The sequence below is a fragment of the Gallinula chloropus genome (genome assembly GCF_964237585.1).
Source record: "Gallinula chloropus genome assembly, chromosome: 3".
Taxonomy (NCBI): Eukaryota; Metazoa; Chordata; class Aves; order Gruiformes; family Rallidae; genus Gallinula; species Gallinula chloropus.
The window spans coordinates 116,730,881-116,750,107 of NC_140087.1; the positions used below are offsets into that span (position 1 = coordinate 116,730,881).

A 19,227-nucleotide genomic window follows, 5' to 3' on the forward strand; every position below is an offset into this window, starting at 1 on the left:
TTGCAATCTTAGGGGCTACATCCTGGGAGCCAAAGATAGATGGGGCCATTTCCCTGTTTCCAACTCCCATAAACATCCAAACCACACCACAAAGCCAGGCTAGGAGGACACATCACCACCTCTGCCCTGCTTTCTTGCAAGAAAAAGGTGAGATAGAAAGGGCAGAGTGAATCACAGCCTGACCTAAGTGGTTGGACTGTGTGGACCAGATTGAAGAGAAAGACTCAAACTACTCCTTTGACCTTCACACCTGCAAATATCTGAATATATGAAAAAATGTAATCAATTCTGGAGGTCCTCAGTGGGTCACAAATGTATCATTGGCTTTGGCATTTCTCTGTTACAGTAACTACCCATGAAGCATCTCCTCCTCCTCATTGCCTCTAACCTTGAAGAACCTGTTCCTTCGCATTTGACGTCTTCAGAGTTGTCCTTCAGGACTTTTCATCAGCATTAAATCTGAAATGTTGCCCTTTAATGCATCCAGCCCACCACTGAAATGGGTGGTGGACAAAAGTACAGGAAAAAAAATATCTTGGACCTTTTCAAAACCTAAATGATTCTGTGACTCTATTATTCAACACAACTCCTATTCTTTTCCAAGGAAATGCCAACAACACTGGATGTTTAAAACTATAACTTAAATTTCAAGCATCTTTGTACTCTGCTAGCTTCAGATCATACCCACACACATACATGCAAAGGGAGAGGAGGAGAAGCTGATGATCCCACCCCAGGAGCTCACCAGCCCTCCAAAGAGACAGTCCATGGGTGCAGCTTCATAAGAAATTTAGGCCAAGGGAAATTTTACCATCATAGCATAGAATGGGTTTGGTTGGGAAAGACCTTTGAGATGGAGTCCAACTATATGTCCTGCCCTGCTAGGTCCGACACTAGGCCATGTTACCAAGCCAACATCTACTCTTCTTTTAAACATCTCCAGGGATGGTGACTCAACCACATCCCTGGGTAGCCTGTTCCAATACCTAACAACCCCCTCAGTAAGGAAATTTTACCCTAATATCCAACCTAAACTTCCCCTGGCGCAACTTCCTTCCTCTGCTGCCTCCCTTTGCCAGCCCCAAGTTTCATATAGCTGCTTCGCCAGCTGGATCAACCTGTTCCTCTCTCTGAAAACTCATCTTTTATTACTGGTGCCGATTTTAGAGTTAATTCCTTAAACGCAGCGTTACCAAGGGGCAAAATGCCAAGGCTGTGCAAAGGTGTCGCGCGGATCCACCCCCCATCAGCAGGGACCTGCGATCAATCCGCCTTAAACCCCTCCAGAAGCTGCACCCAGAAGTGGGATCAGCTTCCTTAGGCCGTTACTATCCCTTTCTCCCAAAGACAGAGGAAAAGATTCCGATTTTGATGGACAGATCTTGACACAAAGTGCCATGTCCCGTCCGTGTTGTGTCCCGTCCCACACCCCCACCCCCGGCAAGTTTCCCCTCCTCTCTCAGGCGTACATTTTGCAGCTCCTCCCTGAGATGTCGCAACCTGGCTGGGGGGGAATTTTCCCCTGGAGATGCCGGTGCTAGGCCCAGCCCTATTCTGCCACACTCGCTTGGCAGCGCTGTGAAGACAGAGAGAAATCCACAGCCACATGCAACACATGCAAACAAGGCCGTACGGGCCCTGCCATACAGAGACACAACCCGGCACCTGCAGCGGCCGCGGGGGGCTCTGGGGCGTACGGTGGGGGTTTTTTTTTGGGGATGGCTCCATGCCAGAAACTTGTTTTCCAGGCCCGGGGAAGGTATCTCCCAGGAAGATTGTCTCATCTGAGAACTAAGGCGAAGTTTGGTCCCTCCCCTTCGGGGAGAGCCCGGCAGTCGCTCTGCCCGCCACAGAGACGTCCTCCTGTGGCAGCAGCCGCTTCGTGCCTGGCTCCGCAGGGCCGCGGGCGGCTCAAGGGTCTATCCCGCTCCTCTGGCCAGCGGGACGGGAGCGAAGGGCAGCTGGGACACCGTACACCAGGTACGTGGAGCACCGGGAACTGCTAAAGGGAAGCGAAAGGGTCTGGGGAGGAGCGATGGCGGCGTGAGGGGGGATTTTAAGGTGCTGGGGTGGTTTCTGCGCAGCCCCTTGTACAGATCGGCAGCGCTCCTGCTCCCCGGCGTCAGCCTGCTCTGCCCCAAGGCTGTCCCCAAACCCTGACGGGTCGTGCTTCTCTGCTCCCTCCCTTCCAGCCCCTTATCTGTCCCCAAATCCCCGCGTGTCCCCGTGGAGGGGTGGGATTTGGTCCGGATATAGTCAACATGCCCTCTGCTCAGGGAAAAGGTGAATCGAGTTTTCCTGACACAGACGTGCTCAGAGTGGGGGTGAGAGGCAGCAGTCCCAGGCTGTGGCAGGGGAAACTCAGACTACATGGAAAGAGGGGAGAAAAATCCTCACAGCAAGGGAATTAAACTCTGCTTCAGGCATCCAGAGCTGAGACATGCACATTTGAGGCAGCCGGGTGCGTGCGCTGCTTGGAGCAGGGGTTTGGACTAGGTGATCTCCAGCAGTGTCTTTCTCCCACCCCCCTTCTCCCCCCACTCTTCTCCTCCTCCCCCCCCCCCCCCTCCAGCCAACCTAAAATCACACAGGGACACAGAGCAGGAGGTTTTGGGTGCTGTGCCAGCACAGCACTCATCTCCCCCTGAAGTTGGCACCTGCCATGTGGTCGCCTGAGTGGGACCCTGTGCCCTGGCTGGTGGGGAAAGAGATGGTGGTTTGTTTTAAGACGTGGTTCCCCCACTGTGTTTTAAGCCTGCTGACCTCAGGTCTAGGTGACAAGGTTGTAAACTTAGTGGGATGAACTCCCCAGGACAAGCCTGTACTTTACCCTGTGATACAACCACAGAGCCTCTCCCAGAGCAGCAGGTGGTGGCTTTTTGGGGTAGGAACCAAGGGCAGTAACAGTGTCCAGACTTGCATATATCAGCCCTGCTGACATGATTTACAGCTGCCAAGAAGTAGCTCTGACTTACTGCTGGGGACACACGGGGTCCTCTAACAGGCAGCTCTAGGAGGAAACAGGAGATGCTCAAATCTCCACCTCTGGCTGTTAGCAGTTGTTGGCCTCCCATTGTTCTCTACCTTCTGGAAGTGAAACACTTTCTCTTTTCAAAATTAGCTAATAGTAGCAGTGGTGGGACCTTTCTGCACCAGAGTCATGCTTGTGGAGAAGTGGGAAGTACTTCCCACTGCGGAGGTATACTTGGGTTTAGCCCTTGTATCTAGAAGCTCCATGGTTTATGGGGAGACTGAACCCAGGTGCCTCCTCCTGCTGACTCCAAAGTTCCTGCCTGCTACTTCTACTGAACACCCGCATATCCTGATCAAACAGCAGACAGGTGTTCCAGGTCCTGCTCAGGCCCAAACCAGCAAGCAAAGGGTGAGAAAAGTTGCTTCAGTGCCTAAAACAGGGCATTTAAAAGCAGGGACCAGCACTGGTGTACGCAGACAAACGCTGTTGTAAAGCTTAGGGGTGTTTTTTCCCCAGACCCAGTGAATGTTCAGATGTTTTGGTATATGGGGTTGTGAGTAAGAGGTGATCCCAGACCTTGGTTTCATCTCCAGAGCCAAATCAGGCAGGGGATGTATTTAAAACAGAGTACTCAGAGCTCAAGAAGGTGACAGTGACAGTTCCATCACTCTGGGGAGTGCTACTGAGATGAGCACGTGCAAGTGCCCTGAGAAGTGGCTGGGAGGCCCTGGTCTAATCCAGAATGCGGGAGCATCCCCCAAAAGTCCAGGAATCACCCAGCTTCACCTTTGCATCTCTCAGTCTCTGTTTCCCACCTTGAGAAGGGGGATGGACCGTCCTTACCCAGCCTTGCATGCCAGCTGTACCTATGTCACTACATCACTGAGCTCAGCATCACCTCTGCGCTAAGCCACACCGAGATGTCAGAGAGAAGCAGCCTTTAGGATGTGCAGTATGCTTTTTTACTGGGGGGGAAAAAGTGACTCAGATCAGTGGAAAAATACACGTTTGCATGTTGGTGATGGCCTCAGCCGCTCACACCCTGCAACACAGAAGGCGTCAGCACAAAGGACTCTTTCCTTCAGCTCCCCCACATTCCACAAGCACAGCTCGCCTGCTTTGGCAGCCTTCAAATACAGAACAAGCCAAGGTCAAGGGGAAAGGGAAAAAAAAAAAACACCAAAAAAAGGAAAAAAAAAACCCAACTTAAAACCATAGGGTCTGGTAAAACCTCCCTTACTGCTGCCTGCTATCCAGGCTCCTCATGGGAAGTGCTTGCTGTTTGCTCTGATGGCTCTTGCACTGCCCAGATCCCCATTCGTCCCTTCCTGGAGAAGCTGGTACCTCTCCCACCCACAGCTGCTGGGATGGACACTCCTGGAGATGGGAGAGAGCAGGTTTTGGGGCATTGGGATAGCTCACCCCGACACCAGCACCGCTCTCCTGTCCTCCTCCACCAGTAACTTCTCACAAGCTTCATGGAGACACTGCACTGCCTGAGGAACAGCAACCCCACTTCAGAAAGTGCTGGAAAGAGGCACTGCAACACCCACTACCCCATCCTGCTGCTCCCATGGACATAAGGTCTCCCACTGTGAGTCCCCACAGCACTGGAGAGCGGAGTTTGAAGGTCCTGGCCCAAAAATGCACAATGCCTCCCTGTGCCCACACAGAGACCCACAGAAGCTGGTGCTGATTTACACTGACACTGCATCCAGCCTTGGAATTTAAAAATAGCCTCCATGTTTATCCCAGCAGTGGGAAAGGCTGTCACAGAAGGGCTTCCTGCACGCTCGGAAATCCTCAGCTCCAGCCACGGAAGGAACCACCCTGCAGCAGCCACAGAACATCAGCTCTGGCAAACTCAAACCTCCAAGCTAAAGGGAAAAACACCACTAAACCTGAGGGACCCATCTCCTGCCTGGCTGCATTCATGAGCAAGATCATGGGTGTGCTCCTGTTCGATGGAACTTCCATTTTCAGACAGGGACAACACCCTGTTTCTCACACTTGAAGCAGACCCAGCTCTCCTCTGAGGAGTGTGGAGACTCCAGCTGTTAAAATTGATTTAGGAGCAGGACACTCACCTCAAGTCTAAAGTACTCTACCCACACCAGGGCCGCAGGCATCCCGACTTAAGAGACATACAAATGCACTGGTGCATTTCTTAAAAGGGACTGAAGAATTTAATTCCCAGTGCTGCAGGAGGAGAGCAGGAGCGATGGATGCTCTTATCCCACAGGATCTTCAGGGACATAATTTCCCACTGCTTAATTTGACAGCCCACAGGGTTTTTTAGCTGTTTCTCTTCTGCTACAGGTGCACAGATGAACAATGAAAAGTTTAGAACAAAAAAAGAACACATTGACAATATGAACCACAGAGGCTAACAGGCTGGAGGTTTGAGATTTCCTTTTCTGATGTTCCTTTAAGTGCTGGACAAACCAGGCAGAGCAGCATCCGAGCAGTAAAACACCCTGCACAGGGCATGGCACTGCTGTTATTTGAATTCACCCCAAAACAGTGAAGCAGAAGGGATGCACCATTTTTACCTGCACCTGAACTAGGCACCTTCTGAATGTCCCATGAAATAACAGCATCATTTTAGATGGAAGCTGGAAAGGCATTAAAGTCACCTTTCAGGTGCAAGGTGTCTTTTCAGGTCGTAGTTCTTGCTACAAGTGAGGTGCACACCCCAAGGAAAAGGTTGTTACAGGTGATGTTTCCCTGAAATAAATTCAAGTATGGACAGGAGTAGTTCATAGGATAAGCAAAGGGGTTTCCCCATCTTTTTTGTGTGCTTAAAAACTATTATTGCTTTAAAAATTAATGCTCTGCTTAATTAATACATTTGGCTTAGGAGACTGGTAGGACTTTCAACATTTAGCTTGCTCTTTAAAAAAGTCATATTTGTCTTCCATAATATCTGAAGACAGTTCCTGGCCATTCAGTACCCCCAAAACACCCCTTATCTGAGCACTCTTCTGTTCAGAAGAGCCACGCTGAAGTGTCCACACTCAGAGTGGTGGCTGCAGTTCAACTCCAACCCTCTGGACTTGGGATGGGCAGCCATACCTCCGCTCCAAAACCTACTGCCAAATCCTTTCCTAGCCCTGCATGAGGGAAAGAAAGCATTTCCAGGAAAAAAAAAAAACCCAAACATTTAATAACTCAGTAATACCCCTGCAGCTAGCAAAACCAGAAGAGTTACATAAAAGAAGTTACATAAAAAACAAAGTCCTGCAAGATGACAAACAGGGCTTCCTGGAATATTTTAAAGCAGAAAAAACTCTCAGAAAAACTGTCATAAAACAGCAAACACATTTCTTCAGGAGCTTAAGAGTTTTATTTTTGCTTTTCTGCTCTTTATTTTATGGGCAATACATTCCCAACAGCTCCAGAAGACCCCAAGTTCCCCTCAGGTACCAATTCCTGTCCGGATTACGAGGCAGATGTGAAGTTCTCCCCCAGATTTGCAGTTACAGTTAGGACAGCTTTCCCTCCAACACCTCCCCAGTTAGATCCTGCTCCACAAACAGTGCCCAGGTGTCAGCTGGAAGCCCACACAGCGAAGACACTGAACTTGGAGCATCAAACTTCCCTTCAGACTCCACAAGTAAATAAAGTTGGGAAGTTTTTTGCGGGGGTTTTATGGCTGAAACTTGTACAGTTCCAGGAACACAGTACTCTGCCTTCTTGTTTACTGCTGACCCCAAACAACTGCAGGCAGGCATTCCTCAGTATCAGGAGAGAGCCCTTCCAGAAGCCACTCCTCCGGTTCACACACGCTGGGAGCTGGCAGAGCAGCCTCCTGGGAAAGCTGCCCAAGCTCAGTCCTGATCCAGCCCCTCTGCCAGGCTTAAAACCCTTCCAACGGCTATTATTAGCAGCCAAGCACTTAAACCCAACTGCATCCTCTCCTTTCGCTTTCCGGGATCCAGGCGGGACGGAGCCAGGTCAGGGGATGTTTTCTGGAGGGGGAAGGGACGTTTCTCCACGTGGATGGAGACAGCGGCCGCGATGGGGGGTTAGGGGCAGAGCGGTACTTTACAAGGGAGTACGCGGCCTCCCTGCCCCGCTTTTGGGTGCGTCTTATAGGGAGGGGGAAACACCAGACGGTGGCGGTCCGTACTAGTCCGTGTTCGTGGCCACGCGTGCCCCGGGGGCAGAGCAGAGGAACGCGGGTAGGCGGAGGGAAGGGCGGCACCAACCCCCCCCCACCTCGGCTCCTAAGCAGCCAGGTCGAAGTCATCGCGCTCCTGGTTGTAGTCGAGCACCTTCTGCCTGAGGCGAGAGGTGTCCACCCAGGTGATGAAGTCCTCCACGGCGCGGGGGATGAGGAGAGCGGGGTCGGTCACCACCTCGGGCCCAACGCGGACGTGCCCCTGCTCCACGAAGGTGACGGCGTGGCGGAGGTTCTGGGCCATGCGCAGCTTCACCAGCAGGCAGGGCAGGCGCCGGCGGCAGAAAGCGGCGGCCGAGAGGCTCTCGCAGACGGCCAGAGACTGCCGGCAGTTCACCAGCCCCAGCGCGTACAGCTTCTCCAGCAGCGCGGCGGCGCAGCGGGCGCGGAAAGCGGCGCTGGCCGGCCCCAGGTCGCGGAGGCGGCGGGCCAAAGCGCGGACGGCGCGGGCCAGCGCCTTATACTGCACGTAGTCCTCCCGCCGACCCAGCCGGTAACGCCGCAGCGCCCTCACCTCGGCCAAGTTCCCCGCCGCCGCCTCCCAGCTCACCAGCTCCAGCCGCCGCAGCAGCTTCTTCTCGTGGTACTTGAGCTTCCGCACCATCTTGGCGACCCGCGCAGTAGCTCCACGCTGCCGGCAACGTCAGCCCTTTCCGGGGAGGAGCATCCCCGCTCCGCCCCGCCGCTTCCCCCGCGAGGGAGGCCAGGCCGGCTCCGGCGCGGCTCCCTTCCCCCTTCCCTACCCCTTACTATCCCTTGGAGGCTCTGGGCTCGGTAGGAATAGAGCTGCCGACCCTTTCTCTTACGGTGTTAGGATGGCGCCGGTTCCCCTCGGCGCCGTGCCGGGGCTGCTGCCGGGAGAGGAGGCCGTGGGGTATAAAACCCAGCCCGGGGGCCGGAGCGAGGGGCAGGGGATGCTGTTCACGCCTGCCGCCTAGTCTGGGATGCGGCTGCTTCCCCCGGCGCTCGGCTCATCCCCAGGCCGGCCTGTCTCGGAGGTGTCACCCAGGTACGAGCCGAGGGGGCGGGGGGGCGGCCAGACGTCCCCAGCGACCTCTCCTGCGTGGGCATCTCCTTCTTTGTCTCTCCAGGGGTCGCGCACAGACCTCCTTGTGCCTCTCGAGAGTAACGGCGACAGCGCTGGTTGTCTCTGTGGCATCCTTCTCCCCCTGGTGCACGGGCCGGTTTTGCTTAGCGAGGAGCTGCGAAAGCTGCCCCGTTCTTCCGAGGGCTGGCGGGGAGGGGACTGCCTTCGCCTCTAAACTCGCCGCTCTTGGGCTTGCGCTTCCGTCTTTGCAAACAAGAAGCGAGACCGCTCTGCTCCCGCTGCACCTCCACCTCCCCAAGTGCCACCTCCGCGTCCCCAGCAAAATGTTTTCTCGCTGGCTTTCTGGTTAGTACATGGTTTTGTCTTATCCTTGGGAATCGGGCCCCCTGCTCCACGGAAATCTCCCAGGGGAGCAGGTCAGGTTGGCGACTCGGGGTTTCAGGTCTCTGATTCTCAGAAGCAGGTTCTTGTGTCGGCTCAGCCTTGAATTTCCTACTCCTGGACCTTTGGCACGCTGACTTTTTTTTTGGGGTAGGTGGTGACACAGGCCATGGAGGTCTCTTAATTTGCTGTGTGTTTTCTTCAGCTTTGTTGGCACCATTGAAAATGTGGAGCAGCAGCACTGGGAAGTTTTACAGGATCCCTGAAGGAAAGGGACCGCACTCGGTTGGATGTACGGACCTGATGACAGAAGATGCAGCTGAGGTAAGCCAAGTGGCTATTCCTCCTTCAGATTTAAGCCTCAGAGTTTGTAAAACATCTTGCTGTAGTTTTGTGGATGGATCAAACAGAAGGTCCTGTCTGTGTGTGGGGATGCTCCAGAGCTGACTCTCGGAGCTGACCTTCTTATCCTTTCCATCCCAACGTAGGATATGTACTGGGCATAGTTTCAGAAATATCAGATGCCTCCAGGAATTGGCTCAATTTACCACATTGATGGAACCTGCAACTCTTCCATGGCTACTTTCTCCCTCTTCCTAATCTCCTTGTCTTCCTGACTCCCCTACACAAAATACCATGGAGGAACCATGTCCTCCTGGGACCCAAGGGGTTCTTCCCACCCACCCCACCACCTTTCCCATCTGGGCTGGGCTCTTGGTGAGACTCCACACACAGTCTTCATGCCTGTGGCTGTTCTCAGCCCAACAGGATTTGGCAGGGTTGGGCGCTGAGTAGTGCTTGAGCTGCAGGGTGAAAGCACAAGATGTTTTCTCAAAATGTTTTCGGTCTGAGAAAGAACAGGATGTCAGTTCTGCCAGTGCTTAGTACAGAGAGAAACCACGATAAGAAGATAGGGACAGTAAATAGCCAGCTAATGGGCTCGCTTACAGGTTTCCAGTTCAAATCCCCTTGCTTTTTTATTTTCCTGTGAGAATATGCCTGCATTTTCACTGGGGCTTTGACTCCTCAGACTCGCCAGGTACAGAGGAACTTGTGATCAGTTTGGAACGGTTATTCATGTGCTTTCCTTGACTGAGCTTACTCTGTGAGTCCTTTCTTTGCAATCAGGCCACGTGTTTTTCTGAGATAAGCAATCTGTATAATTGCAGTTTTCTTGGGCAGAGATACTGAACCTCTTTCCTTTTCTGGTAAGAAGTTAGTTAGCTGGCAGAATTCATGGAGACTATTCTGAGGTCCCATTAATATCATTGCCAGTAGGGATGAAGGTTGGATCATTTCTTCCTTAACAGCCTTTGTATCAAAGGTGGACTTATGTTTGATAATTAAATAGAAATAAACATAATTAAACAAGCTCAATCTTTGTACACACTGTGTAAGAAAGGGATAAATTCGCATTCAAGAAAGATTTTAGGCCCAAAAAGGACATGAGCTTTGGAACAGACTTAACTTTTAAAGAAAAAAGTACAGTAAGACAGTAAATTTGAACAGTGTGTGTTGCAAATTCCCTCACAAAGCAGGATGTAAATTATATACAGTTCATCTGCTGCATAGGGAAAATACCAGCAAGGGGGTACAGAGGGTCTGTGTGAATGCAGAAAGCTTGGGTGGTTTCCTGGAACTGCTGGAGTGCAGGCAGGAGAAGAAGATTCAAACCAGTGGTAAGAAATGGAGATAGATGAAACACAGGTTAACAGAATTGTGTTTAGAAAGATGGACCACTACAGACTTTGGAGAGTAGTGTAGGTGAGAGGGACCTGGGGTCCTGGTGGTCCTCACGATGAGCCTCATGGCTAAGAAGGGTGTATTAGAAGGGGTGTGGTTAGTAGGTCAAGAGAGGTCCTTCTCCCCCCCTACTCTGCCCTGGTGAGGCCGCACCTGGAATATTCTGCCCAGGTCTGGGCCCCTCAGCTTAATGACATAGAACTGCTTGAAAGAGTCCAGTGCAGGGCCACCAAGATAATGAAAGGAGTGGAACACTTTCCTTTTGAGGAGAGGCTGAGGGAGCTGGGCCTCTTTAGCCTGGAGAGGAGGAGACTGAGGGGTGACCTTATTAGTCTTTATAAATATGTAAAGGGTGAGAGTCAGGAGGAAGGAGCCAGGCCCTTCTCAGGGATGGCCAGAGATAGGACAAGGGGCAACGGGTGCAGCTGGAGCATAGGAAGTTCCATGTGAATGTAAGGAGGAACTTTTTCCCTGTGAGGGTGACAGAGCACTGGGACAGGCTGCCCAGAGAGGTTGTGGAGTCTCCTTCTCTGGAGACATTCAAACCCTGCCTGGATGTGTTCCTGTGTGATTTAGTCTGGGTGATCCTGCTCTGGCAGGGAGTTGGACTAGATGATCTTTCGAGGTCCCTTCCAACTCCTAATGTTCTGTGATTCTGTGACTTGTGAACATCTTGAAGAGGAGGAAGAACAATATTTGCACCCTTTGCTGTGTGGCTGCCTGAGAGATTCCCTACAGCCTTATGCCCAGGCTAGCCAGGAATACTGTAGCCCAGTTGAGACCCTGACTCTACCCACATCTCCTCTGCTGGACTTCCAGAAACTAGCCTTGGGATAAAATTTCTCTTTCTAACCTAGTGGAAAAGTACACTTCTAGGAGGGTCCTTTATTCTCCCCAGTTTGGGAAGCTGAATTGGATCTGTAACAGCTCCACTGGTGCAAGGACCACAGGGACAGCTTCCAGCTGGAAGGGTGAAGGATACATAGTCACCCCTATTAAACTGATCAAACTGTTCCCTGAAGAGAGCACAGTGAGGAAGACAGAAGAAAAGTTCCAGCAAGGTGCAGAAATAAAGGAATTAGTAATGATTAATTAAATGGAGCATTTTGAGTCAGCTGTAGGCTAACCTAGAGATGGTGACATGCATCTCTACCTAAAGGCACACAGTCAGGCCATGTTAAGTTCATTGCAGGGACAAAAAGATACTGATGTGGGGTTGGCATCAAAGCCTGTAGAAGAGAATCATTTTCTCATGAGAGTCTCTTAGTTCTCTTGAGCTGTCGTTCTTGCATCTGAAGCTTTTATTTTCCTTTTTTTTTTTTTTTTCCCCTGCCATATATAAATAAATATCAATTTTCTTTTTCTTTTTTCCCCTTCCTAATCCCAGGGAAGCTTCTTGCGCCTGTATTATCCATCGTGCGTCGCCACAGATAACAAAGAGGCACCATGGATTCCAGACAAGGAGTACTATCAGGGACTCTGTGACTTCCTTAATATGTTCCGAATTGTAGAAAAGTTTCTGCACTTTTATGTTGGTAAGACTGGGTTTGGTTTTATTCCTGGACTGGTTGCATGGTCGTGAGCTCTGAATGCAGGTGGTTGCCTTGCTGCTCTGTGAGCAGGGTTGTATTGCTTCAGGAGGAAGGAAAAATTAGTTTTTCCCAAAGAAATGTGTGTGTTTGGGGATGGTTTGTGTAGTGAGGCTCAATGTGGAGTGTGACCCAGCTCTCAGGTAGTCCCTGATTGTTGTGAATAGGAGCATGGGGGCTGCACCTACATGTGGAGATTTAAATCCCATAAGGGAAATGTGCCAATACAGAAAAGGTCAGATGAATACTAAGGTCTGAATGCCCACAAGATCTGGATGCCTGACTGTTCCCATAGGGTTCAGGACATACATGGGCTTTGTGCTAGGCTGTGTGTGAGAGGATGAGAAGGAAAGTCTCTTCTGCCAAGCAAGAAGTTTTCTCAGATTCAGATCTTTGTCTTCTGTGTTTGAGTGATGAGATTTGTTACCTTACATTCAGATGACTGCTCTGAAATCAGTGGTCATCAGAATCGAGGGGTCTCTCCTGCAGGAACAAATGTTTTCTGTCATTTCAGTAATAATGACATGTGCTTTGATTTTTATCTAGGTTCAGTGACGTGTCCTGCGAGGTCCAACGCTGCTTTTAAGCCAGGAGAAAAGTACCCACTCCTCATTTTTTCCCATGGACTCGGAGCTTTTCGGTAATTCTGCAGTTTGTTGACAAACTACTTTTGTTGTCTATGGAGACACCAGTCTCCAAGGGTGGTTCTGGACAGATTTTCAGTAGGGGGATGAGTTTTCCCATGGAGCTGAAAGAGTTTTGTTGTGCATCAGTATGCCCCCACTGACATCAACAGCAGTAAATACAAGCAGGGTTGAGGTATTTATTTCTGTTTCTTTGTGTTTTAGGGGTATTACCAATCCATAGGTATGTTGTGAAGATTAACTAGTTGATTTTTGGACTGTTCTTTGAAGATGCCAAGTCTCTCTGTGTTTATATTTTAAAATTATTAGCATTTTTCCTTCTGAATAGGATAGTAAAACAGCAATGTGATTTTTGTGAGTGGGCTTTGATGACTGGCATACATGTGCTGGCCTGCTCTACTGCTTAGCAAATTCAAACAGGAGAAACACTGGGTAGGGGCTAGAGCATGCATAGCATGGTCAACGTTTAAAAAGCATAAATAATTATGTATGAAATAATTATGTATGCATGTGTGTCACCAGAGTGTGGTTTTGATTGCAGGACGATCTATTCTGCTATTTGCATAGAGATGGCTTCCCAGGGCTTTATAGTGGCTGCTGTGGAGCACAGGTATGTACCTATACTGAACAGTTTTGGGTTCTGATGGAAAGAAACTTTCTTGTAGTGAAGAGAATGTTAATGTTCTTTTTTTAAAAATAAAAACCTGGCGTGTCTTCTTCAGCTCAGCCCCCTCCCCCCTGCCTTATTTTAGCTCAATTCTTATCTAAGCAAAGGCAGTTTGCTTAGATAAGTGCTTGAATGAGAAGTCCCCAGGGTAAATATCATTTGTCATTCTTCAGGCATGCTATTTTTCTCTTCCTCTTATTGTTAGAACCTGGAGAATGTAAAGGAGATGGGAATTTGGTGGGGCTATTGCATTATTTAGAAAGTCTCTCAGCACTTGGTTGTGACTGCAGCAGCACTGCTTGGTAGCTGGATCTCTTGAGATAAGCGAAACCTGAAAGTTTTGCTGATTTCCTCTCAAACCAAACATAATACATCCCCAGAATTAACCTTTTGTTGAAATTACAGGGATGAATCTGCCTCAGCAACATATTATTGTAAAAAAAAATCCATTTGTGAGCCCCAGGAAGAGTCTACATCAAACACAGAGAAGGAGTGGATCTACTACAGGAAACTAAAAACAGGAGAGGAGGAGCGTTTCTTGCGCCATAGTCAGGTACTCATCCTGTGTCTGTGCTCTAGGAAGCAAGGCAGGAGTGGTGTGTTTAGGCCCCCGTGGGCCATGTCTGCAGCCTGCTGCAGCAAATAGTACGTTCTTGATGGGAAAGCCAACAACAGCTTTCATCAGAGCTGAAACCACTTCCTCAACACAGCTTTCTCACGAAGTCACACTGCCACGCTTAGTCAGCTGCTTCGCCTCTGGTTCCATTCAACTTTCTGTTTCATTTCTGGGTCTTCCCACTGCCAACCTGGTCTTCTAGGTGACATTGAGTTCAATTCAAACATTTCTGTGGCCTTTAGCTTTTTTTTGCTGTTGGGTAGCAAGATGAATCATGGCTGCTTGTAGAGGATGTTTGCTTCATCACCATCGACACACTTGAAAGTGGTTTACAGCAGTGTGAAAAGAGCAGACTTCCTGATTATAAGCAGCACACCAATGCCATACGGCCATACAGATGAGCTCCTCCAAGCATGGACTTGACCTTTGAATTGTGGGAGTGTTTTCTTTCAGCTGAGGCAAACTCAGCCAGGGAGATGTTTATCTTCAGTGCCATACAGACAGCAGTCATTTCCTGTGTGCAAATAAGCCCCAGAAGCTGCTGTCTGCAAATTTCATGTGTAGAGAAGTGGGGAGTCTGAGGTTTGAAATTCATCAATCACAGAACATTAGGAGTTGGAAGGGACCTTGAAAATCATCTAGTCCAACCACCACCCCCCAGAGCACGATCACCTAGAGTAGGTCACACAAGAACATGTCCAGGCAGGTTTGAATGTCTCCAGAGAAGGAGACTCCACAACCTCTCTGGGCAGCCTGTCTCAGGGCTCGGTCACCCTCACAGTGAAAGTTTTTCCTTATGTTTACATGGAACTTCCTCTGCTCCAGCTTGCACCCATTGCCCCTTGTCCTGTCACTGGCCATCCCTGAGAAGAGCCTGGCTCCGTTCTTCTGACTCGCACGCTCTACATAGTTGTAGACATTAGTGAGGTCACCCCTCAGTCTCCTCCTAGCTAAAGAGGCCCAACTGCCTCACCCTGTCCTCATAAGGCAGATGTTCCACTCCCTTCATCATCTTGGTGTCCCTGCACTGGGCTCTTTCAAGGAGTTCTATCTCCTTCTTGAGCTGAGGGGCCCAGAACCTGACACAATATTCCAGGTGCAGCCTCACTAGGGCATGGGGGGAGGAGATGCACAGATCTTGCTGTCTGCCTACACTCTGCAGTTCCCAAGGACACTACTGTTCTTTGGTTCTTTTGGAAACTTTTCTTTTGCTCAAATACCAAAATCAAAACCACATCTTATACCGAACAGTAAAACCTTCATTTGCTTTCTAGAGTTTTCAAGAACTTACGTGTATGAAGAGCTTCTTGGCTGTTTTTTATTTTGGGTTCATCCGGTGTAAAGACAGTTTTAGAGCTATTGTGCAGATGTGGCAAGTGATGTAATGACATTTGCTCATCAAAGTGGGGAGGAGCACTAAGGCACCCTTCCTTGTAGCTGTGTTAACAAGTTTGCATATCCCAACCACCCCATCTCCAAGTAGCGACAGGATGGAGTTAGTGTCTTTGGCACGTGTTACCGGGATAAATTCCTCTGTGTGCAGAGGCTGTATGTAAGAGCTCCAGCTCTGGAGCTTCCAGAAGTCAGTTTTGTTGTTGGTCAGACCTTGTCAGAGTTGGGGTTTACAGTTCCGTTCTGAGTTCAGAGCAGTCGTTACAGAATCAGACACAGGGGAGCAGGACATCAGACTAAGTCTCGTGTCCAACGGGCTGACAAGCTGAGCAGTTACTGATAATTCCCTCCACTGCTTTGCCCCAACTTCTCTTTCTCCCCAGGTGCAGCAAAGAGCACAGGAGTGTATCAAAGCTCTCAACCTCATTCTTAAAATCAATTCAGGAGAGGAAGTAACGAACGTACTAGAGTCAAACTTTGACTGGAACAGCCTAAAGGTGAGTGAAAGGTGGGGACTGTGTTTTGTTAAACACCCAATAATGCTCCTGGTTTCCCTCTTCCACTTCTAAACTGATTCATGTGAAATACTCTGAAGGTCACACCGTAGATCTGTGAACATATTTTCTGGTCATTCCAAGCTGGATAGATAATAACAGATCTGAAACTATGCTTTCTTCACTCCAATAGGCTCTATTGCCTAAAAAATTATGCCCTTGAAAAAATATACAATTAAATTGGGAAAGTCTCTTACAGCACCTGGATTTTTTTGACAGGATTCTGTTGATACTAGCAGAATAGCTGTGATGGGACACTCTTTTGGTGGTGCTACAGTTATTGAGAGTCTCAGCAAAGAATTAAGATTCAGGTAAGTATGCAAAACAAGACAAGGGACATTCGGCCCTTGAGAGGTCTGGAGCAGGGGACCTTACCTAAGATCTCCCAACTACTGATTAGTTCTTGAAGAGAAGTTTTGTTTGCCATGGCTTGTTTGCTCAAATCATGCTTCTTTCAACTGTGGGGATGCAGTGGAATGTAGTATCTATATCATGTTATATCATGATACTGTGGGACCCTGCAGAAGCTCCTGTACCCAGCTGCACCTGGCAGTGGAGACCAACAAATTCAATAATGGATCAGTTTCCCTAGAGGAAAATAATTCACAAAATGATTCATTAACCTGTTTCCCTGTTCAGTATCATAAAAGAGTTTCTCTTTCCCCTGTTTCCTGCAAATCAAAACACACTGCAAACTTCCACTCAGAGCTTTCTGCTTTGTGACCATATCCAGTTGGTTTTGGCAGGTGTGGGATTGCCCTCGATGCGTGGATGCTGCCAGTGGGTGATGACACTTACCAAAACAGTGTCCAGCAACCGCTGCTCTTCATCAACTCTGAAAAATTCCAGTGGGCTGAAAATATCTTAAAGATGAAGAGGCTCAGCTCCAATGACACAAACAAGAAAATGATCACTATCAAGTAAGTGTCCAGGATCCATCATTTCTGCTGTTGAAGATGAATCTTTACTCTCTTGTGGGAGATGTCCTCCATGTAACTATGGACAGACAGACAGTCACTACTTCCTCATGGCCCAGGTTTTCACTGTATGTTTAAGTTAGACAGTGATACATCTCCCATAGTGGGGACAGACCTCTCAAAACAGCCAGTAACCCCAAGTTTAACATAGACCCAGGTGTGCCTTGGGGCACAAGTTTTCCCCTGGGCCTCACACATCACTTTACGTAGCCTTCTGGGTGCAGTTACACTCACCTCATGAAAGCACCAGGTACAGGGGAGTGGATGGCTGTGTAATCCACCTTAGGGCAGAGTGAAGTTTTGCCAAGCCTACCCTTTATTGCTATTACAGTGATTTACAGTAAGCACATACAAAACTTCCTCCCTCCTGTGGTTAGGGCAGAATTTACTGCTAATCTCACACGCTCACGAGATTAAAACTGTTTGGGCTTCTACTGAAAACAACAGCATAAGACACGTGACTATTGGAAGGAGTTTGTGGTGCAACCCAGGGTGTTCTTACAAGCCTGTTAATTGTTGTTCTGTTTGCAGGGGGTCAGTACATCAGAGCTTTCCTGACTTCACTTTTGTGATCGGAGAACTCATTGGAAGATTTTTCAAATTAAAAGGAGAAATAGACCCAAATGAAGCTATTGATATAAGTAACCATGCTTCATTAGCCTTCCTGCAGAAACATCTGAGTAAGTATCTGCTTATATCAAAGCATGAATGTTATTAATGCTTAACTCCTATGAAGGTTTTTAGGTAACCGTTCAGTTTAGAACAAGATCAAAAGTAATTGGGTCAAAGTTTGAGTATAGAGAAAACAAATCACTCTTTCTAGAGGTGTGTTAGTTACTTTTGTAATCTGAGCAGCTCCCATTGGAGCTTGCTCTGATACATGAAAACCTGAAGTGGCATTTTTCCCTCCATAACACATCATGCCACCCTACTTTACCAAGCCCATTTGATTTTTCAGCAATTTTCTTTACAAAGAGCAATTACTTAACTTGTTACCACTTGGGTTTTCTTTTCTCCCTTTTTTTAGGTCTTAAGAAAGATTTTGATAAGTGGGATTCTCTTGTGGATGGCGTAGGACCCAATGTTATTCCTGGTACCAATATTGACTTATCTCAAGCTGAATCTGAATAAGGAAGACAAAGGAATACTGAAAATGCCACGGACATCAGGACACTAACACTGGTCAGACATTGTTCAGGTCACCCACACAGCTTTTGGGGTGTGGAACAAAAAAGAGGCTGAGGCATTAGATTGCATTATCATGAAAATGTAGATAAATCTTAGTTCAAATGAGTTAGTTGGGTGCTCTGAAATACTGTAACAGGGTAAATTCTGCAGCTGTGGAAGAATCAAGTCAAAAATTGAAAGCATCTTTAAGCTACCATTAAGGAAAGATGAAGCTCTAAGGAATTCAACTAAAGTTCTGCTTACTAAGCTTTAAGTCAGCTGCACCCAGCAAACCTCTGTTGCAATGCAAGAAAAACAATTCTTTAATGTGTTATGAAACTTTAGTTTCAACTGTGCTCTGACAAGTTGAGAGTTGGAGGAGGTTTTTGGTCCTTCTAAGTGAGATGGTCTTCAAAACTGTGCTGTTTTACCCGGTCACCGCCAGAGCTACAGGAAATAGTTTAAGACGACCACAGAGAAAGGTGTTGCTCACACACCTGACTTCTCATATGAACATGCAGAGGATGTTTCCATTCCAAAAGCTGCTGAAATGGTCATTGTCCTTGTAGCAACTGTAATTCCCCTTTGGCAAAGTTCCAAGCAGTGCCTCTCTTGTTAATCCCTGTAACCACTATTGTTCACTCACACCACTGTAAGGTGACAGAAGAGATATGTCACTTCAACTACTACCTTTAAAAGGAGCGTGTAAGCATTGCTTGATCACCTTGATGTCTCTCATGGTTGTAATACTCTCCAGACACTGGCACCTGTTACCTGGCAGTAGAAGCAGATCACTGTGGTGGTTGGTTTAAAGGTGGCTCTGTTTTTTCAGAACAAAAAACATTCTTTGAAGCTGCCCCATGGAAAGGTAACTTCTAAATGACTGAGCCTTGCAGAAGTCTGTAGCCTGGTTGTTTCCAAATCAGGTTAGAAACAGAACACAACAGAAGCAAGTGGAGCAAGCAGTGCAGTTAATGTAGTTAACTATTTATGTAATCTGTGATCTTAACATGAGATTGCAACACCTAAAATCTGTTGTCAGAATTTAATTAAATGACTCCTGTCAATCACCATGTACTGTCTCTATTAAGGGAATAAACACAGGAGTGTTTTGCTTACTGAGTGAGTACTAACACCTGAGGCCTGCTGCAGCACTCAGCTAGACTTACACTGTCAGAGATCTCTGGTTCCTCACAGCAGCACAGAAAATCCACAGCCTCTGAAGTGGAGGAAGCAGCTACAGGTCTGTTCCAGACTCCTGTATAAAATAGAAACCCCTTTCCAACCCGTGA

At 48.4% G+C, this 19,227-nt stretch overlaps 2 protein-coding genes across 3 annotated transcripts; one reads left to right on the forward strand and one right to left on the reverse strand.

Moving 5' to 3' along the window:
* Positions 1–1,718: 1,718 nt before the first annotated feature.
* Positions 1,719–19,008, forward strand: PLA2G7 (phospholipase A2 group VII; the record flags this gene model as incomplete). Of its 2 annotated transcripts, none has more annotated exons than XM_084261641.1 (11): positions 1,719–1,980; positions 8,792–8,910; positions 11,717–11,864; positions 12,465–12,558; positions 13,104–13,172; positions 13,635–13,782; positions 15,621–15,734; positions 16,011–16,102; positions 16,538–16,711; positions 17,300–17,448; positions 17,796–19,008. In XM_084261641.1, 11 exons carry the CDS (start codon positions 1,719–1,721, stop codon positions 17,897–17,899), a joined length of 1,473 nt encoding a protein of 490 aa, XP_084117767.1. In that variant the 3' UTR covers positions 17,900–19,008. The 2 variants fall into 2 exon arrangements, with proteins under 2 accessions (XP_084117767.1, XP_084117768.1); XM_084261642.1 differs by lacking the exon at positions 1,719–1,980 and adding an exon at positions 8,327–8,550.
* On the reverse strand, positions 6,311–8,148 carry IMP3 (IMP U3 small nucleolar ribonucleoprotein 3). The gene has a single exon (XM_084261644.1). It carries the CDS (start codon positions 7,759–7,761, stop codon positions 7,204–7,206), a length of 558 nt encoding a protein of 185 aa, XP_084117770.1. The 5' UTR covers positions 7,762–8,148; the 3' UTR covers positions 6,311–7,203.
* Positions 19,009–19,227: the final 219 nt, after the last annotated feature.

Coding starts and splice junctions, on each gene's coding strand:
- IMP3 (XM_084261644.1), bottom strand. CDS start 7,761: ATGGTGCGGAAGCTCAAGTACCACGAGAAGAAGCTGCTGCGGCGGCTG.